The 21,970-nt window shown below is 34.9% G+C and overlaps 2 protein-coding genes across 3 annotated transcripts; one reads left to right on the forward strand and one right to left on the reverse strand.

Annotated features, from left to right (window-relative positions):
* The first annotated feature begins 3,603 nt into the window (after positions 1-3,603).
* Positions 3,604-7,176, forward strand: LOC104233606 (prohibitin-1, mitochondrial-like). Its single transcript, XM_009787030.2, has 6 exons — positions 3,604-3,715; positions 4,916-5,102; positions 5,495-5,611; positions 5,834-6,004; positions 6,272-6,484; positions 6,751-7,176. The coding sequence occupies exons 2-6, from the start codon at positions 4,926-4,928 to the stop codon at positions 6,940-6,942; spliced, it is 870 nt and encodes a 289-aa protein (XP_009785332.1). The 5' UTR covers positions 3,604-3,715; positions 4,916-4,925; the 3' UTR covers positions 6,943-7,176.
* A 1,852-nt stretch (positions 7,177-9,028) lies between these two features.
* On the reverse strand, positions 9,029-21,591 carry LOC104233608 (uncharacterized protein At4g17910). Of its 2 annotated transcripts, XM_009787032.2 has the most exons (16): positions 21,486-21,591; positions 21,341-21,404; positions 21,206-21,248; positions 19,863-20,032; positions 19,528-19,601; positions 19,336-19,411; positions 19,147-19,236; positions 18,369-18,442; positions 15,614-15,701; positions 14,726-14,852; positions 14,551-14,655; positions 13,265-13,394; positions 13,102-13,153; positions 12,968-13,012; positions 9,504-9,602; positions 9,029-9,398 (listed from the first exon to the last, which is right to left on the reverse strand). In XM_009787032.2, exons 1-16 carry the CDS (start codon positions 21,539-21,541, stop codon positions 9,246-9,248), a joined length of 1,446 nt encoding a protein of 481 aa, XP_009785334.1. In that variant the 5' UTR covers positions 21,542-21,591; the 3' UTR covers positions 9,029-9,245. The 2 variants fall into 2 exon arrangements, with proteins under 2 accessions (XP_009785334.1, XP_070009243.1); XM_070153142.1 differs by lacking the exons at positions 21,206-21,248; positions 21,341-21,404; positions 21,486-21,591 and adding an exon at positions 20,540-20,630.
* Positions 21,592-21,970: the final 379 nt, after the last annotated feature.

Consider the following 21,970-nt stretch of genomic DNA (forward strand, 5'->3'; position numbering starts at 1 on the left):
TCGATGCTTATCTATCTTCATAAAACAAAGTGACCAAATAATTAGGCCTATTAGATTAAAAGCGAGTATATGAGAATGAAAAGAGATGTACAAGCATAAATTGCCACACTTTACATCAATGATAATTAGAAATAGAATTTGCATTAAGTAAATAATGAAAATTCTCGGAAAATATTTCCTTCCTTTATGAATCATTTATTTTCAGTTTCATATGCAATTTATTCTTTGGCATATATATATATATATATATATATATGTCATATTTGTTTAAAAAATAGTATTAATCATATTTTTATTCTGTTCTTTGAATTTGAATAGTTGGAATGAATATAACTTATATTCGGAAATTATAATCAATGGGCAATATTCAATAAATTGTGAATTCTTTTTCAAGAATTAAGGATATCTTAAATGAAGATTTCTCATAATATAATAAACAATTTATGGAAAAATCCCTAATATCATTGCAAATATTTCGCGCAATTAGGGATACGTTCGCGTACCCTGATTATATTTTTAAAAGCAAAATTCGGATTATGCGTACGCGCAATTTCGAGCGAATATTTAATAAAAGGATTTTTCCAAAGGCGTTAATTTAATTTCATAAAAATCCGAGGTGTATGGTTCACTATTTAAAAAAAATAAATATTCTTGATTCTACACAATCTCGAAAAATGATTGCTTAATTGAATATATTATCAAAAGTTATTGTGTACACGTACGCGTGACACAATTCCGCATTTTTAAATTTATAACACGAATATACGTACGCGTAATTCGATTCAAAGAAGGGTCCTTAATCACAATAAGTAAAAGCGGTAGAAAAATCACGTAACAAAAAGTATTTAATAAAAATCAAGATAATTAAGCCAATAATAAAAACAGTTAAGCGACCGTGCTAGAACCACGGAATTCGGAAATGCCTAACACCTTCTTCCGGATTAACAGAATTCCTTACTCAGGATTTCTGGTTCGCAGAATAATAAACAGAGTCATATTCTCCTCGATTCAGGGATTGAAATTGGTGACTTGGGACGCCTTAAAATTCCCAGGTGGCGACTCTTAAATGATTAAATAAATCCCGTTTCGACTGTCCTTCAATTGGAGAAAACTCCCCACGCGCCCAGCGGGCGCGGTAAAAAGGAGGTGCGACACGGCTCATGCACCTCCGTTCCATTTCCTAGGATTGTTATTGTCTTCCGTTGCGTGTTACGAACACATATACACAATCCTTCAGTGGTATCAGAGCTGTGGTTTATTGTGTCTAAAATTAATTTACAAAATATTTTAAGATTATATTTGAAGCGCTCAAACCATAATACATGTGTCTTGAGCTATAATCAAATTGTTTGAATGCATATGGATTGATATTATTTTGTTGTGAATAAAATATGTATACATGTTAGTTAAACTATTGAGATAGTTTGTAACTTAAATTTGAAATTTTGTATTAGATACGACGGTAATCTATAATAGGTTATTGGATTCTACTGTTATTTTAATTGTTACTAGTTCATGAGATGTTAATTAATAATGATATTCTGGCATGAATTAGTTTTTGTGATATATGTGATATATAGATTAAACATGTTAGAATAATGTTGAATTTTATTTTTATGTCACGTGCTTGTTCATTACATAATTTTGAATTATTTATTACATGTGATGTAAATTAATTTAGGACTAAGCATGTAGACAACTTGAACTAAATTCACATGCTATAAAAGATTTGATCTGCATGAAACAATTCCCTCTTACTAAAATTTGAGTTCTGAAATAATAAAATATAATAAAATATTATAGAGCTATCCATCAAGGTAAATAATTTTACTTATTTCTTGTTTATAAGAAGCGGCCTGACTACCAGGAGACTTATAGTTCGAGAATATGTTAAAATTATTTATTGCATTAGATGTATGGATTGAAAGAATTATTCAATTTTACACTAGACGCCTGGACCACCCGGGGGAGTATAAAATTTAATAAGTTCTTTGCTATCATGATGGTTGAACTCAACTATACCAATAGGATCGACCTGACTACCAGGGGACTATTTGACTTAGAGCTATTTAAGAAAATTGTATGGGGATACAATTGGTAAGAGTATCTACCTTTAAAATATATGTGAGAAACGACTTGACTTCCAAGGGGCTCATACATATTGTTAAAGGATTCCTTTACTCCATTAATAGAAATAAAGATTTCGTAAACCTTAATGAGGGTAAATAGTTTAAAATAATTAGTGGAAATATCATTTAGATAAAAGTCCATGTCTTTATGATATATGCAAATATGTTCTTATATTATTGCCTTTTCTTTTTTATATTTTAGATTTCTCAATATGTCTGTTATATCACTGCGCGAAATACTTGAGACCAACAAGTTGGTAGGACCAAACTTTGATGAGTGGTATAGAAATTTGAGAATTGTTCTCATGCATGAAAAGCTCATCGATGTGATCGATAAGCCTGCAAAGATAATCCCACCAGAGAATGATGTTCAAGGCACTGGTTTATCAAAAATACTTGGAAGAATGCCTTGCTATTAAACACACCATTCTCGCTTCTATGAGTTCTGAACTCCAGAGGAAACATCAGAATATGGATCCAACTGCAATCATTGAATATCTTAAGAAGATGGCTGATACATAGTTGGACATTGAAAACTCTCCAGTTGGACCCTTTGTCAATCATATGATTGTTCTTACCGAAGAACATGAGAAGTTGGGGTACAAGCTTGGTAAAGAGCTTTCTTCACCAGGTACGTCTTAGATTTGATCTATTGACATGTAAATAAATTTTAAACATAAAAAGATCTGCCTAGGATTGTTATTGTCTTCCGCTGCGTGTTACGAACACCTATGCGCAATCCTTCAATAAATACATGACATATGTCTTGCATATGGACTTCAATGATTTAACTATGGTAAATTATATGCATTCTCATCTAATTAAATTAATTAACCATGATGAGTTAATATAGTTTGGTGTAAACACCTGGTGTGGGTAAGTATTTTCCCTTTTCATGTAGCGTTTTATAAATTCCCTTGTTAGAAGTTGTCAGGGGTGAAGTACACAAATAGCCCTCAATATGAATGGTCTTGAATTTTCGTCTTAGCTTGTCCGTAGAACAACAAGGTTAACAAATATTGCCCTTCGCTTACCGCATGGACAATACTTTTTATTTTTGTTCTTGAACCCAAGGAACAAACGAGGGTCAAAAGTTAAAAACTATTCAAAAAGTATCAAATATTTCTGTAATTTTTGGGGGGCAAGTGTACAAATAGCCATTCTCAGTGATGCTATTCAGAGATTAGCCAGTACTTATTTTGTCTTGGAATTTTAAACTAAAAATTGTAACTTCAAAATAATTCAGGACACTTATGTACCCAAAAATTAAACAAAAAAACTAAAATTCAAGACGCACTGGTTAATTTCTAAATAGAGGCCTTTAGAGTGGCTACCTGTTGTCATTTCTACCCAAAAAATATTCCGTCCCAGAGATAATGGGCTTTTGAAAGGCCAATTACAGGATAATGGCCCAAAGTCAAAAGCCCAGAACATTTGAAGCAAGAATGAGTTCTATGGAAACTAGCCAACCAAAAAAAAATCTAAAAATAATATCCAAAGATCCTAAAGCCCTAACCCCTTCCCCAAGTTGTCGTAAACCCTTTTCTTGTCTTCTCTCCATTTCTCCTCTGCTTCAGTTCGATCAGGTAAACACATCTTCCTTTGGTAACTCCATTTTCTTTATGTATCATTTGCTTCTGTTTTTATTGTTAGCATTTCTTCATTAGGGGTTTATATTTTACCCTTTTCTTGCTCTTTTAATTAACGTTGCACCAGATTTTCTTTTATGTTTTTATGCTTGATTTATCTTAAATGACAAATTATATTGCGTGTATTGAAATAAAATTAGCTCGAATAGAGCAGAAATGATATAAAGGGTTTAATATAGTTGACCCAACTAGTTTGTGATTAAGGTGTAATACAATCAAACCTCTTTATAACAAGTCTCGTTTGTTTTGACATTTTTTGACTGCTATAATGAAGTGTTATTATAGGGAAAATACATTATAAACATAGCGTGAAAAATTGGTTCCAAAAAAAAAAATTGACCATTATAGTGGAGTGTTGTTATAAAGGAGAGGTGTGACTGTAGTAGTTGTTGTTATTGATGGATTTTGGGATTGCAGGTGGATTAATAACTTAGTATTACATGTTTAGGGTTTAGGTTTCAAGTGTTTGTAAGCTGTTGTGCTGTGCATTGAACATTTATGGTTTTACTTCTGCATAGTTTGTAAGAAATTAAAAATGACATTGAGTTGAACCTCCTGTTTGCTAATTCAACTTTATCAAGAATTTTTAGTGCTTCACTGTATCATAGTGTACTTAAAAAAGGGCAAATTGTTACATCGAAGTTTTAATAGTAAGTGAAGAAAAAGGTAAATGGCAATCGAAATGTCGAATATTTGGGACTTAGGGAAGGGGGTTCGACTGGATCCCCTTTGTCGAGAAATTATACTGCGCAAACAGGATAAAAATGATTTTTTTGGTTATATATAAGTGGTTGAATTCCCTTAGCATGAAGAAATAATCGAGTGTAGTGGTAGAGGAGAGTCAAAAGTTGCTCTAGGTCATTATAGAAATTTCTTTTGAATCCCTCTGTATAAATCTGAAACCGCTTTTCTCTGGTAGATAAAGTGTTGTACATGACATACAAAAGGTTTTGATATTGACCTGTTTACGGTAAAAGGTCATTGTTCCACCTTTAAGGATATTTGTCCCCAGCTTTTATCCAAAATGGAGTTAGGGAACAAAATTCCCTGCAGACCAATCAAGAGGGGTGTCGGATTGCGTGCTCGGTTGCTATTTTTTGGTTAACAGAAATTATGACTGTGATGTGTATATTTCAGGATTGGCAAGATGAATCTCAACAATGTTAAGGTTCCTAAGATGCCAGGTGGTGGTGCAGCTTCTGCTTTGATCAAATTGGGAGTCTTTGCTGGTCTTGGTGTATATGGAGTTGCCAACAGTCTTTACAATGTTGAGGGCGGGCATCGTGCCATTGTTTTCAACCGTATTCTTGGTGTTAAAGAGAAGGTGTTCTTGTTATTTGTTCTTTGACCCAAAATGACTTTTTCTCAGTGCTACTCGAATTGGTTTTTTGTTAGCAACAGTCACTACCAATTTTATGTCTATTTTATCCATTTCAAGCTAACAAACTTATTAGGTGACATGAATTTTGGAGCCTTTGCAGCCACATGCTTGTATACTATTTTTTTAATATATGAAAAGATATTGTTAGCTTATCTTGATATCTTTGTTATATACTCAAATAGTCAAATGTTTGTGTTGGATGTTTATGGCTACCTCTTTGTATGACCCTATGACATGATTTTCCTTTGTTTAATGTGCGCGCATTTTTTTTGGTTTTTTATTTTTTATTTTTGCTTTTCCTTTTTGATAATCTTTCATGACTGATTTATGAATAGGTTTATCCAGAAGGGACACACTTCATGATTCCTTGGTTTGAAAGGCCAGTCATTTATGATGTTCGTGCACGACCCCACCTTGTGGAGAGCACTTCAGGAAGTCGTGACCTTCAGATGGTAATTTTTTTTCCTGAACACTTGTTTTACTCTCATCTCTTAGGACGAAAACAAAACAAAACTAGATAGGGTAGAAAAAAGGGGGAAACATTTGTAACAATTAAGAACAAAGTTGGTGAGACTGATAATTGAGGTTTTGCTTAATCTTAAATACAGAATTTTTTTGGACTTTTAGAAGTATAGGATTTAATATAATGATCTTTTCCCTGATTTATTGCACAGGTGAAAATTGGGCTCAGAGTTCTCACTCGTCCAGTTCCAGACGAACTACCCACTGTTTACCGAACTCTTGGTGAAAACTACAATGAAAGGGTCCTGCCTTCAATTATTCATGAAACGTTGAAAGCTGTGGTTGCCCAGTACAATGCTAGTCAGCTCATCACCCAGAGAGAGGTATGTGCAAAATGCTAAAAGTACTTAGTTGATGTCTCTCTAGGTGGAAATAATTTCTATAACTAGCAACATCTCTCATATGTACTATTTTTTTTCAAGTGTGATTAGGCCATTGTGTTGGAAGCTTATTGCATAATTACTACTTCCCTATCTGAAGTAGGGAAAGTAAACTGTGAATCTTCTATTTACAACAGATGTGAACTTTTAAAAATGTTTTTTGTTAATAGATACCATCTAAGTATCGCCAATATTGTGCACTTTCTGCAGAACGTTAGCAGAGAAATACGGAAGATCTTGACAGAGAGGGCAGCCAACTTCAACATTGCTCTAGATGATGTGTCCATAACAAGCCTGACTTTTGGAAAGGAATTTACAGCTGCAATTGAAGCAAAACAAGTGGCTGCTCAAGAAGCTGAAAGAGCAAAGTTTGTTGTGGAAAAAGCTGAGCAAGATAAGCGAAGTGCTGTTATCAGAGCTCAGGTCAATATAACTTCCCCACTTCACATCTCCTGTTTATTAATCTGTTGTCATTCCATTAATCTGTTGCTGGATTGATGATGTCTTTGATGCGTACCGGAAGCTTGGCATTGTCTTTTTGCATATTATTACATTATAATAACAAATCCGTAACACATGTTTGGAAGAACAGAAAACTAAAATGAAGAAAATCTCTTTTTGGGTGGGGGTGGGGGATACGGAAACATTGCAAAACAGAATATTTAATTCCTATGTTTACTGTTCTGCAGGGTGAGGCTAAGAGTGCCCAGCTTATTGGTCAAGCGATTGCCAATAATCCGGCATTTATCACACTCAGGAAAATCGAAGCAGCAAGAGAGATTGCCCAGACTATCTCACATGCAGCAAACAAGGTGTACTTGAGTGCCGATGATCTGTTGCTTAACCTTCAGGACTTGAACTTGGAGACTGCAAGAAAATGATTTGGATAGCGGAACTGTTTACATTTCCAGTTTTCAACATTTAATTTTCCTCAGAGCCATTTAACTTGTGGGACGACTCTCTGTGTTTACATAGTGACGGGATAGATGGTAATTCTCAGTTAGTTGAATTCTTGAATAGGGAAATATTTTGCACGAGAAATTATTGTGAAATTAGTATCATTTGGTGGTTGTCAAATTGGTTATTGATATAAAGTTCCTCCAGTTATAGTCTGATCTGACATGACCAAGCTTTATCAGTTTTATCAAGCTTAATATGTAAAGAATGTTGTATGATCTATCTGTTCAAGGGTTGCTCGACTTTTGAATTGGAAGAAGTGAATAAGGCAAAGGTTATTTGGCAAAATGGTAAACTAGCTGAGGCTCCCTATGTTTCTGTTACTTTTGGCAAAAATAAGGACCTGTTTGTTCATAGATATTTTTTCCTTTTTTTTTGATTTTTTTTTTCAAAAACGTGTTTGTCCATGAAATTTTGCAAGTTTTGGAAACATTTCGAAAATGGAGTTTTTTCAAAATTTTCAGAAATTTTTGTTTTCTAACTCACAAAACTGTTACAGTTTTTCGTGAAATGCATGTCCAACATAATTACAAATTTCAAATATTATTTTTCAGCTTAACTCCATTTTTTTCTTCATAATTACAATTTTTATGTCAATGTGCCTACCAAGTACTAAGATTCTAGCAATAAGCTAATAATGAATATATTCTTCGAATTTCTCGCAGATTGCATTACAATATGCAATGTGGTATTTTCTTTTACCTGCCAAAAACTAAGATTCTAGCACGAGTTTAATATTTCTTTTAGTTTTCTTTTTCCTTTTGGAGGAGGCGGTAAGGGAGGACACTTCAGGAATTGTATCTATTGGTTTGGAATCGGCAGTGCAAAAGGCTAAGGCATATTTGCCAAAGCCTCCCATTTCTTATCCTAAAAGGCTAACTACGCAAAATGATGAAACCCAATCCAAGAAATTCATACAAATATTGAAGTTTATCTATTAATGTGTCATTGGTGGAAGTTTTGGAGCAAATGTCCGGTTAGGCCAAATTTATAGAAGGCCTTGTAACAAAGAAGCGGTGGATGAACTTTGAAACTATAAAGGTTACTAACCAAGATAGTTCTATTGTTCATTTTGTGGCTTCCAAATTGGAGGATCTTGGTGCTTTTACCATTCTATGCACTATTGGGAATGCGGATTTTGCTAAAGCTTTATGCGTCCATAGAACTAGTATTAACTTGGTGCCCTCTTCTATTTTCAAAACTCTGGCGATTGAAAAACCAAGACCCACTTCAATGAGGTTACAAATGACCAACCGCACTATCAAAAGACTATTCGGGCGATTGAAGATGTGTTAGTTTGGATTGATAAGTTCATTAATTTCGCGGACTTTATCATTTTAGATTGTGAAGTGGACTATGAAGTCCCGATTATTCTTGTGAGGTCATTTCTTGCCATGGGGAAAGTCGATGTTGAAGCTGGAGAGCTCACTTTTTGGATTGATGATGAACAAGTAGTATTTCATGTGTGCAAGTCTATGAATCAACCCAAGAGCAACGAGGTGTGCTCATTTATGGACTTAGTGACAATCGTCTGCATTCAAATCTAAAACTCTTTGTCTATCACTCTCTCCGTCCAAATTTATATGACATTTTGTGCTTCTCGAAAGTCAATTTGACTAATTTTCGAAGCTAAATTAAATTAGATCAACTCAATATTTTAAAACTAAAATTTAAACTGGGACGGAAGGAGTATTATTAACACTAGTATTCCCACTTCCTATTTTCTGGGACCCGTTTATACCATTTCTCAAATGGGGCTTGAGCTTGGCTTCCTTTTCTTGCCAAAGTATTTGATATTTATGCACAAAGAATGCTAAAAAGGGATTGAGGTCTCACTCTCTCTGCTGCTTCCTGACACACATGCTCTCCCCTTTTGGCTGTTGCAGCACAGCAAGAGCATATGATTTAGGCCGCGATAACATGCTCATGTCAGTATGTTTTGCCCATTTCTCTCATACACTTCTCAATGAGCATTTCTAATGAGCAGAAATATAGTGTTCTGTATCGCAGTCAAATCAACAGGTACTTTTTTTCCTCTTCTATGAGGGAATGAGAGGGAGTGAGGGAACAATACAATATTTTTCAGCCACAGCGAATAGAAGTGAATCCTATGCCTAGATTTCAGAATCCAATGTAGACGCACAGGATCTATTACAATAAGAACAGTCATGTAATGGAGGATGGGTTAAAGAATGAATGAAATTAGAGCACACTAGACTAAACTCCCCTACCAAAACTTCAATCGAATACCACAAACATGTGCAACTGCTGCAGCAATAGATAAAATGTATGCATATCCAACCAAGATAGCAAGTGCAGTGAATGGTGAGACAAAGAGGGTATCAATGGACAGGTTAACCAATCCGGTTAGCACGTTAGCCTGCATGATCAAATGATGATTTTGTGACTGATCTGATCTTCCAGAGATCAAAGGATGAACGGAAAGCATTATAGAACGATGATGTCAGCAATAAATTTTTCTCACCAGAAGAAAAGATCCCAGTAAGTTTCGGTCAAAAACTTCTATCAACGCAGCAACTTTATATCCAGGTACATAATCAGCTAGAGTTAAAACTGCAAAAACCTGAAAAAGAGAAACGTCGAGCCATGCCTAAATCAAAAAAGAAATGAAACATTATACAGAAACATAATTCATAATTCCGTTATGAAATTATGCATCATCGCATTCAAGAGAAATTTAGTTTCCACAAGTTCTTCCCAAGAAAGCATGAAAATTAATTAAAATCTTACCCTATCCAGAAGTCCGGTGCTGTTCCCTTACCGAAAGTGAAGTGAATCTACTTTTGACCAAACTTTTTGGAAATGCTTTTCGAAAAAGCAACACTTAGTTTGTATAAGTGTATATTAAGTTCAATCTTAGAAGAAAAATGATAAGTCCTACTTCACTCAAGAATGTGGCCAATCAATCTATCCCCCAGTCCTGAGCTCAATGACATCCATTTTGTCGTATTACTCAAAAGACGTCCTTTCACTAAACTGCACAAATTTTTTTTGAAAAGGAAAATAAGAATAAAAATTGTGCAGTTCACTAAACTGCACAAATGACCCCAAACTAATTAACTTGTTGGAGAAATTTAGAGTTTAGTCTTCCTTACAAGTCACAGTTTTGTCCATGCTATTCTTCTAATAAGTAGTGATGAAACTCTTTGTGCTTCACAGTTATTATTTTTACAGAACTCAAAGCTACTTTGTTTCTCTATCTCTTATTATCTCTTGGATTTCCACTTTCAATTGACTTATCAAGTTCTGAAATAAGTGATGAGTGATCAATTAATCAATAATCCTTAAATTCCATACTAGTTGGGGGAGCAAATATATGATCTATATCCATTCCAATCAGCTAAATGAATCCTTTAAATCCACTCCTCTCTGTTTGTATCCATTTCATTCCAATACTGGCAAATAGTTGTCTATAGTGCAATTAAGAATTCTCTAAAAAAAAGAGGTTCTCTAAATCCTACACTTATTTCGACACTGACATACAAGTTTCTAACCAAAATAGAAATATTCCTGACAAGCAACAGATGTAGTGTAACTATAAGAACAATAACTAGACCAAATTCCAACCAGCTGGTACAGTCTATATGGATCCTTTACTTCCATTATCTTCCGTGTTTACCTAAATATGCACTGATTTCGACAAATCCTGTGTTTTTTTAGGACAACTTCCTTTCATGTGATTCTACATCTACCTTTATACTCTTTTAGCACCTTCAATCATCATAGTCCACACCTACAAACCAGCTTATTTGAGGTACATAGAACATGATCAAACCATCTACAAATGACAATCTTTCATTTATCCTTTATGTGCTACTTGCACCCTCTATCCGATGTAATTTTATTGAATTCAACTACGTATTTATATTAACTCGTGCATTTCTAGGACATTCATCTTGTGGATATATTGCATCCCTGAGACACTACACCTACTAGGGTATAACGTTGGTCCCAAAACCAATGTGTAGACTTTGCTTTCACTTTGTTAGGTATCGGGTTCAAGGAAGATCTTTTGTGTAAACCAGGGTTAACGGAAATCTCTTTGCATCTCTTCCCACTGTTCTCATACTTGTAACTGCTCTTTCGTAAATATCTTTAATACCACTTATATTTGATATGGATCCTTTGCGAAGGACTTTCATTCGTACTCTATCATATGCTTCCCGTAGTTCACTACATCTCATGTAGATATCTTTCTTCCTCTAAAAATTTCTACCAATCTTCGCTGTTATCAAACTACCAAGAATAAACTCACTCAGCCACGTTTATGTCCCTAAATCCATGCTCCGTCACTCTTTTCGCAAAGTTGTACTGTATAAATCATAAGTTTAATACCACAACCATTCGCACATCTTTATCTCCTTTGTTCTCATATATTATAACCAATCTACTCTTTCTCCACTCATTTTGCATCTTTCTTTCCTTAATATAGCATTGAATTGCTTGGTTAGCCATCACTCTAACTTCACCAAGGCACTTCAAAACCTCTATAAGGATACCGATTGGACCACAAACCTTTCTACCCATAAATAATCCATGATATACTTTACTTCAACATAAATTTATCTATGAATTTAGCTAAGCTTTCTATCTGTCACACGTTTATGAATATCATTTAAGTCATCCGTGTAATTTGGATTGAGCATTTGATCGAGATAATCTCTCCATCTAGTCTCAATATCTCCGATCAAAACTTGTTGCAAATCGTTCTTAATACACTTGGTCCAAGTTTTTCCCCACTTTGCACTTTATCGTGGCATAAATGACGAGAGAAGGCATCAGAAAACCTATGAATTCTAAGAGAGAAAACTCCATCATCCAATAAGAGTCACATGTATGTGTGCAAGCACAAACTCCTTTCACATGTCTAGAATTGGAAACAACTCCTACTACACCTTGGAACGTAAAACATTGCGTAGATGAATGAGTAGCTACACCACTTAAGCAAACAAAATCTGCATACACAACTTTGAACCATAGTGGTCAGCTGGCTGGATTGTGGCTTTGGAAACACATCTGGCAGGTGAAAAATACCATACAAAGTTGAATTTTTTGTTTGGCTGGTTGTGAAGAATACTCGTCTAACACAAGAGAATTTGAAGAGAAGGGGAATGAGGCTTTGCTCTCGATGCTACTTATGTGGAAGGGAAGCTGAGAGCAATAGCCATCTTTTTTTGCATTGTCGGATCACAGATTAACTTTAGCAAATCTTTTTGAATATAAAAGGGTAGAAATGGATCATATGCCTCGATCAACTGGAAAGCTCCTGGCTTGCTGGAATAATTGTGAAGGAGTGGTCAGACAAAAGAAATAGTGGAGTGTTCTTCCGGCTTGTGTTTGGCGGACCATCTGGAAGGAAAGAAACTCAGAATTTTTTGAAGATATAGGCAACAATATCTAGAAGATTAAGATGAATTGTTTGATTTATTTCACTTTTGGTGTAAAGAGAAATTGAAAGAATTAGTAGAATCACCGTTAAATATCATAGGATTCTTGTAAGATGAACTAGGGAACTTTTCGTGCTCTTTGTGAATTGTAAATATGGCTCTTAGTACTGCCTCTCTACCCTTCGGGGTAGGGGTAAGGTCTGCGTACATATTACCCTCCCCAGACCCCACTTGTGGGATTATACTGGGTCGTTGTTGTTGTTGTTGTTGTTGTTGCTCTTAGTACTGCCTTTGTGCTAATGGAGTATAATTCGTTACCTTTCTCAAACAAAAGGAGCCACAGGGAAGACAGCGTTCCACATTCTAACCATGAAAAAGAAACTTCAATTGCATCTAAATAGATACAATAAAAAGAATGAAATATTATTTATTGGTGTCAGACTTAGACTTGAAGGATGAGAGCAAAATATGGCCCTGAAAATTCTTAAAACACACAAGTCCAGAGACATTTAATAACATAGTCAATTTATATGAATCTTACCTGAAGGTTCATAGCCAATACTACAGTAACATACGCCAGGTTGCACTGTTAAAAGAGTTATTAGTCATCTTGCCATAAGATTACACTGAAAACTAAGATATTTTCTACTGAAAACAAAAAGAGGAATACACTACCATTCTGCGAGAAACCCTCTCAACGCACATGTCTAGAAAAACTGTCAACAACCTGCAACGTGAAGAGGAAGCAACAAGCTTAGAAATATCAGCAATTATATATCAAGGCAGCAAACATTCGGAGAAGCAGACAAAAGAGATACTCCATAGAGGAAACTCAAACCAGAGTAGAAGACAAAGAATCCAGACTCTAATCCTTGCCCAATCGTTTGTTCTCAACACAGCGTCTCCAGGTCTTCCAAAGAAAAGATAGCTGCCTATTTGGACGCAAACAAGGTATAACCCCCAATAACCTGATATCAAAAGAAATAATCTTCTAAACCAGAATTTACAATCATAACATAAAAAAGCAAGGAAATTATGACAAGAAATGCTGAAAATATTACGAATTAAACCCATCTAATGTCGATAGTCATATAATGAATTAAACATCACATTTGGTTAAAGATGAGTCATTTCAAACCTGCTTTGAAATGCTTTTCCTGAGCCGAGGGTCTATAGGAAACAACCTCTCTACCTCCACAAGGTACGGCTAAGGTTTGCATACAGACTACCCTTCCCAGACCCCACCTGTGGGAATACACTGGGTATGTTGTTATTTGATTAAGGACAACACACGAATACCTTCTGAGAAAGGAGATGTGTAACAAAATAGAAATAGCTAATGCAGTGCTTCATTAACCATGTTTTATTCTGCCTTGAAAAGAAAAGTCATGGTTAGAGTTTTGACATCCTCTAGGAAAGGGTTCCCAAATAAACAATTCTTGCCTTCTGCTGGAAATTTGGGAAAGAAATTCAACGCTTGGCAAATTTAACCAAAAAAGAATCAAAAATAATATTTTTCTTCAGAGTGGCAAGTTTGTGTGTCAGTGTGTGTGTTTATCTAGAGTTCATTTGTCTCAAAATCTACAAACTTACCTGACACATTTGTATTCGACCATAGGAAATAGTTAACATGTGTGCTAGATTCAACAAAGGAAGAACCATAAAAGAAAATGAATCCCCAGTTCTTACTACAATAAAGTTACATTACATGGACCAACTTGCAAGATGTGAATATGTGATTACTGCGATATTATGCATTACAGTAATATCCAGAACGTACTGAATTAACCTCTAGCTTAATTTTTTTTTTGTTCTTTTGATTTTGTAATCATTTGGAAACAAAATGTTCATAGTTGTTTCCACATTTAGGTACCTTTTCTTCAGTTCTCCTGGCCCACATCCCAAAATTCACCCAAATAAGTCGAAGCATTATTCACATAATAATTCCCCTCAAACAAGCCAGTCTCTTCTTCAAAGCATTTCCAAATAGACACAAAGAGACCATAAAACTGAACAAGCGAGTAAGCAAACACATGGAGAGAGAGAGAGAGAGAGAGTGCTCTAATTTCATTTCACAAATTTATTTTATTCTTGTATGAAGATTTTACTTCACAAAATACTTACCAAAAATGCTAAAAATTCCTTCTTTGTTTTGGCTGATTATGTCAGGTCCTCTTTCGCTTGAAAGAAGATATTCATTTAGCCCAAGCAACAAGAAGACCTCATATCCTAAAACGACAAAGAACGTTATAGGCTTACAAAGCATAGGTACCCAAATTTTGAGATGTTGCAACAATACCTAATAGAATAAACCAGCCCAGAATTCCACAATTACTTGGCGAAAGATTAATCATCGATGTCAAAATTGCCACGGCAGCAAGAGTGAAAAAGAAATTCCAGTGCACACCATATTCACCAACGTGAACCTATGATGAGGAAGGGAGTGACTTCTAACAGCTATAATACATAGAATACATAGACAGAAGAAATGCCTACCAAATGCTGATGAAGAAAGGAGCATAATAACTTTGCAGGTAAATTTCATGAGAAGCATTTGTAACCATACAGACATATGATGCATTTAATTCAACATACAAACAGAATCATACATAGCTAAGTAGTACGTCAGAGAGAAAGTTCAAAACTAGAAGCTTATGGACCCATCTAAAATTATCATTTTGACAGAACAATATGATGAGAAAAGTTAATGATGATAGCTGTAACCAAACACAGAAAAATAAGAATATCTTGTGAAATAGAACTGTAAAGCATTAAACCAAAGGTTTCGTTTCTATGAGATGATTGTGGATTTTAATTTTGACATGACTATTGTTCTGGCTTCACTATTCGACGGAAGGGGCTACACCATGCAAGTAAAACATTGGGCAATCCTGTTGCCAATTTTGGCAGCAAACTAATTAAGAAAGTGACATGTCATTTTTGAGAACATAATGTGCAACTAAAATAAAAGAAATAAAAAAATAAAAACTAGGATTAGTAGTAGTCATTTAGCATGCTATCCACACTGCAAAGGATGACGACAACCAAAGGAAGGGGACCACTAGTAAGACATTCTCGAAAGCTTCTTTGTAATTTCGTGCATGTATCATATAGGGTGGGCTTGGATACACTCACCATTACCAGGGGCTGAAATGGCCCAACAAAAAGGAAATAGGATTCCATTTACCTGATAATCCACAGTTGATGTGAAAAAGATTCGAGCAAAGCCCAGAACTATAAGTGGACAAGTTGAAGAAATAGCATTTCTCAAATTCCTGGAAGATATAAGAGATTATTAAGAAACTGCCAGATTTCTTTATTAAAGGAGTAAAAGAATAGAATCAATTAGATACTACAGACCAGAAATAAATAACAGTTCTAAACTTCTGAAAGAAACAACATGATCTGATAGTACTTCCATTACTTTTTCAAAGGAATACAAGTAATGGAACAGAAATTCTCACTTTCATAACGAAGAAACATGATCTAACTGCATGTTTCAACATGAACGCACAAGTACAGGGGAATCAATTATGTACTGTAACATGGTTTCCTGGAAAATGTTATTTTTGATGAATCAAGAAAACACATTAAGCATCAAAGGTGACCAGTTGAAAGATATGTTAAGTACCCCAAAGAATCAAATGAATCAAATAGGATAATAAATAGGAAATTCATGGAACGAAAAGATCATCTAAGAAAAAACACGACAGCAGTGTACCTAATACAGGGGAATCTGTAGCATACTGTTTCCAAGAGCTCGATAAAAAGAAATTACGTAATATTTTTGAATATTTTGTAGAGCAAAAACATGTGCCATTTTTGTCAACACTGCTAAATGAAGCCTACTGAAGAACTCTTAATGCATGATTTCAAACCCCGTAGGCCTCACTCAAACTGATTAGACTCAAACGGAAGATGCAACAAATTAAAGGGAAATGCGTAGTAAGAGTTAAATGCTGTTGAATAATATACTTTCAAAATCCTTCAGAAATAAAACCCCTTGATAGATGCTTGGACATGGCAGACAATTAGCAAACTTAGACACATATCTATGTCACTCTCCAATTCTAAACATATAAATATATAATGCAACACTAATCTAAAATTATTACAAGAATGAGCCTAGACCTACTTCTTAGCAATGTACATAGACCACATATAGATAGCAGATTTGTGGGATTTTTCTTTTGATTCTTTCCTTATTTACACTCAATGTTCATGTATTTATATCTTGTACTTCTCGCAATGATGTACAAGGGTAATTCCTCCATTACCTAGTTACATTACATTGTATCAGAGCCAAGCTCATCCCTATTACTATGTGTCCCAATGTTAGGCCCGCATATTATGTTGTCCAGCTCCAATTGGCAGGTTTGGGTGTGCAAGGGTGTTCAGTGTCCCACAATGATGGAGGAATGGGTTGTTTGTATCCTTAGTCCTTACATGGTCTTTAGAAATCCTTAGGGATGGCAAATGGGGCGGTGCGGGGCGGTGAGGGTTTAAAGCTATGCGGTGCGGTGCGGGTTTTACGTTATGTAGTGCGGGTGCGGGGCGGGTTGAGGTAATTTTTAATAAACTGATGCGGAGAGGGGCGGGTTGCGGGTCTATGCGGGTTTAAGCAACTTTTCTATACATTTATGCCTCTATAGTCATTTCAGCGGTTCATCTTCTCAACCATGCCTAAACATACAATTCCAGATAAATATATGCACTTCACAATATTTGATGCCAAAAACTCACTTTTCTGAAATTAGTGGCAAGAAAATTGAACAAATGGATGTGAAAATCTACAACGCTGATAAATCAAATTCAAGATTCCAGCACTATATTTCATTGAAATTAATATATCGTAAATAATAAGATAAAGAGGTGGAGAAAAGTGGATAATAATATAGAGAGAGTTAATATCAATAGAAACAATAATAATGTAAAATACTACTTTACAATGAATAATAAGACATTAAAGGGGTGATTTGCGATTTTTAATCTAGCATTTATTTTTATTAAACTGAAATTCCATCCAAATTCTCAAAAGAAAAAAAAAACTAACAAAATAAAGAAAAATAAATTATGCGGGGCGGGGCGGGTGGATGCGGGTGTTGGTGTGGGGCGGGTGGAGATGCTATGCGGGGCGGGTTGAAATCCTTGCGGGTTTATGCGGGTTTGCCCCGCAACCGCACCGCACTGTTTGCCATCCCTAGAAATCCTCATGAGCTAGGTTTTGCGGTTGAGTTAGGCTCAATGTCTTTTTCTTTCCAATAATGAAACTGACAAGCATTCCACTGGCAGCACCATGCCTTCTAATCAATTAAAAATAAAAGAATTCTATGCATCTTATTTTTTCATTCAAGCACCTTATGAATCTGATGAAATGCCAAAAGGTTAGTGAGTTTTGGACATCAAACATCACATCCAGGCCATAAAGAATTTTTTTTTTTTGTATGGGATGTTAGTGAGGATGAAGATGACGAGGTTTTATTGCATTACTTAATTAAAAGAAAAAAAATTCATTAGGCATCCACATTCTTTATTATGGGCATCATTATTGAGTTACCATTGAAGCTTTCTAGGTGCAAACTTAACTATAGAAATTTGACCTACTTGCGTGATTGAGTGGTGCTATTTTCAACTCTTATCAGTTAGCCATAAACTAAGCGTGCAACAAATAAACTAGGGGAAAACCTCGAAGCATGGCAAGGGAAAAGTCAGTTCAAGTAACAATTCACTCTCTGCTGTATTTATTTTTCTTTTGCTTTCCCCCAGCTATCTTGACATGGTTCATTTACAGGCACAATTAACTAGCTTGGTTGCTACAGAGATATAGGAGTAATAGCCTGAATACTCTTAAGAGAAACAGGACAAACTATATAGCACCATCAGCAAGAGGTAACATCTCATCAAGTTCATGATAAAAATTCAAATCGAGAATCATCACTTACATTTTTGCAATTCCACGTGCCTGCCGTGAAACCAATGCATTTGCCACAATAAATGAACCTACTCCAATGTCCATCTGACATAAGAAGGTAAACATAAGGTCCCTAATTTCAGCTCCATTTTACATTACGTAAAAGTTTCATGACAAAGTATTAAGTTGACAACCAGTATGAACTTCTTAAACAGAAACAATGAGTCAATGATGTTGAGCTCAATACTGTGAAACTGATTAAAGTAGGAAGAGACAAAAAATGAAGGAAGAATCGAGAAAAGAACTTTCATTACGACAACTTGCAAATAAGCCATTTTTGTGAAAAGCTACCTTGGATTCGTTTAAATGTCAATGCCTAAATTGAGACAGAAGAATCAAAATTTAGAACCGTACGAGGTAACTTGCTATATTTGGAACATCATGAGTGTATATAGAGTAACACTAGCAATGACATAGAACACTCCTTGTTTATTCTAGAAACAATCGCACCAAATCATCCATTCTGTTCCTTCCAGAAATAACCCTTAATCTTACAATGGTTTAACTGTCAAACATAGATTTGCTAAGGATAGCTCAATCCTACTTTTGTAGATTCTTAAAGAAACTTGATGCAAAGAAAATAATAAACTGATGAAATCTAAAACCTAGCTCCAGTTTAGTTACAAGACCGCTAGAACTGCGTTTTTAAGTCTTATAACTAAGCAAACTGCAGGTTTGGGGTGCTCCTCAGGCGGCACTTCAGTGCATGCACGCAAAAGTATGGCAATAGAATCCAGATAGTAGTTTACCAAGCCAGTACCGTAGGTCTCTGTTTTAGCATATCTTCTAGGAAATATCTTGAAGTCAACAGCCAGAATACATACGCATGTCAGAAGATTCTGCAACAATCATCCCTAAAGACATAAATAGTAACTCCAGAAATGAAAGGTGATTAAAGTAGATGAAAGCATTATGTAAATAATGATTATTCTGCATACCATAGAAACCCTATATGCAGATATATTTGTCCTGAGAGATCGGACCCCCTCTTCCTGAGAAACAGAAAATCCAGATCTGCATTGAACATGAAGTACCTTTACATACAAGAAGCCACATGAAATACATGTAAACAGGTTAATGGAATGGCGATAGAATTCTGGATATCGGATATGAATTATGTGATTGATCACCTTCTAGCTACAATGAAGAAAGCCACCAACAAGGTCATCACAACTGCATTAATATATGTCCAATCTGCCAGAATCTGAGATTGAATGGTTATTTTATCTATTATGAATATCAGGTATTAAATGAAGTTGTCAAAACTTAAGATCGTTTAGCACGCAGGAAACAACTACTACATCAACAAATGACTAGAAATAAAATAACAAGTCAACAACTAAATCTTTTTTCATATTCATTCAGATGTCAAAACAAATAGAGAACTTATTGCTTCACTTATTTGACTTGATAAAAATGAAACATAACCACTGTTAGTATTATAGCACAGACTGAGAACACTTACAGTCAAACACAAAATGGCTGGGAAAACAATCCAGATGACATCAAGAGTCACCGCAGCAAGATATGATCCCATGTTCTTATTACAATCAACTACATTAATGTTATCATCTTTCTTTTTTGATGATGTAATGTTATCATCTTTTTTCAACAAGGCCTCTGCAGAATTAGGACCTGAATTGAGAAATAGAGACAATAACACTATGTTAGATTCATATCACTAAAACTGCCTAATCAATGCAAACTCCTTATATTAGATGCCTAACAAGGGGTGTAGTGATATAGTAATGGACCTAGAAACAAATGAATAAAGAAAAGGAAATGGAAATAAATAGCAACTAGAGTCACAAACTCAATGTTAGGATTTCTTAAGTGAAACAGTATAACTAATCAAGCACTTATCAGTTTCAGCAACAATGATCACCCTAAAGGTTACAGGTCTTCAGGAAATTCATAGACCGCTACAGGACCAACAAATTAGTAAAAGATTTTAGTTGTTGTAAAATTGATATAGACTTAATGTATTTGTTGTTTTCTCCAAAAAGACATTTTTCTTTTCACTTAACAGCGTAACGAGATTGCACCGAAGGGTGTGCTCTAGAGGTCAATGAAGTTAGAGGAGAATCATGAGGTCTCGAATTCAAATCTGCCTAAGCCTCGATAGTCTGAATTATCTGGTACCTGTGCTAGTGGGAGGTGGCAGGTACCCGATGGAATAGCCGAGGTGCACGCAATTTAGCCCGACCTTCACCGTCATTTAAGAAAAGCATTATGAGATTCACTCACAACTTAATAACTCAGAGCTTGTTTTGGCCAAGTGAAAGGGGTAGGCAATTACTCGTCTGTTCTGGTTTTGGAATTCTTGTGTTAGGATTTTTTCGTTTCATCCTCTTGTTCAACTATGTTGCTCGGACTCTCCAAAAATATTATCGCACCCATGTCGGATCCTTGGTACACTACTTTTGGAGGATCCGACACGCACCCGGTGACATTTTTGAAGAGTCCGAGCAACATAGGTTTCAATGGCTTTTTTGTCTAGAAAGATTCCACGTCCTCTTTCTCCACAATGAAAGAGAAGTACATATACTCAGAACTTGTCTTACTATGTCAAATATGTCCATCACCTTTCTGTAATTCCTTTACACATTTGTAATACCAATCATTAGTCCAAGAGAGTGTCCACAGCTTCTACCATCTAAAGTAGGAAAGCCGAAAAAACATAAAACATAAAAATAATTAACCAAAACTTAATACTAAGAAACTAAGATAATTCGTATATGCGTAAAATAGAAATGAATTAAATGTTATGACAGGACAAAAATGATACAATGTTGTGCTATTTCTCACCTTTTTTGGTGCTGGAATATACTGAACGTAGAAAGAGAATCATCTGAATCACAAAACAAAAAAACAAAATTAAAATATAAACAAACAATACAAGAATAAAAAAATTAATCAAACATTATAGGAACGGCTTCCTACAGAGAGTGTAGTGATCAGAAGAAATAGTTCCAGCATTGAAGTTCCTGATAAATTGCTTACAAACCTGAAAACGAAAATTCAAATCAATATAACTCTGCAATTTATAGATCTGTTGTTCGAAATAAGTGAAAAAAGAAATTCGTACTCTTCCTTGAGATGCTTATTTGGATTAAAGGACTTCATATTCACTGGAGAATCCATGGCCGGTCAAGCTAAGGCAGCAAGTGAAGCCCCAAAAATATGAACGCAATACTCTATTATAATATATAATTTATATTTATATAATTATTAATAAAAGATTTCAAATTTTAATATTTTTTAAAATTTGGTAGAGGTAAGATTGAGTAAATTAGTAGCATAAATTTCTTGTCTGCTAAATTAAATAATATATTTATCTTTTCATCAATTTTAATTTTTTCTTTATGTATAGTCTTTTTGTTTATTTTTCACGCTTGTACTTTCTAATTTTAACTCAAATTCTTTAAATTAACTATAACTATTTTTTTGTCGCATATAATTAATCCACACGTCATAAAGCAAGTTCTTGTGTGTCTATTGTTTTTTAACTAAAAAATTCCTCGGATAAGTGTCTTAAGGTTTGGATAATGGGCTCACCCCCTTCCTATACAA

Source organism: Nicotiana sylvestris, chromosome 8 (assembly GCF_000393655.2).
Source record: "Nicotiana sylvestris chromosome 8, ASM39365v2, whole genome shotgun sequence".
NCBI lineage: Eukaryota > Viridiplantae > Streptophyta > Magnoliopsida > Solanales > Solanaceae > Nicotiana > Nicotiana sylvestris.

Excerpts from the sequence above, each read along its gene's own strand:
- LOC104233606 (XM_009787030.2), top strand. The coding sequence starts at position 4,926 with ATGAATCTCAACAATGTTAAGGTTCCTAAGATGCCAGGTGGTGGTGCA. Across the intron at positions 5,612-5,833 it reads GAAGTCGTGACCTTCAGATG|GTGAAAATTGGGCTCAGAGT; the intron begins GTAATTTTTTTT and ends TTTATTGCACAG. Across the intron at positions 6,005-6,271 it reads AGCTCATCACCCAGAGAGAG|AACGTTAGCAGAGAAATACG; the intron begins GTATGTGCAAAA and ends CACTTTCTGCAG.
- LOC104233608 (XM_009787032.2), bottom strand. The coding sequence starts at position 21,541 with ATGGATTCTCCAGTGAATATGAAGTCCTTTAATCCAAATAAGCATCTC. Across the intron at positions 19,237-19,335 it reads CTGCATATAGGGTTTCTATG|AATCTTCTGACATGCGTATG; the intron begins GTATGCAGAATA and ends TGATTGTTGCAG. Across the intron at positions 18,443-19,146 it reads AGACCTACGGTACTGGCTTG|ATGGACATTGGAGTAGGTTC; the intron begins GTAAACTACTAT and ends TTCTTATGTCAG.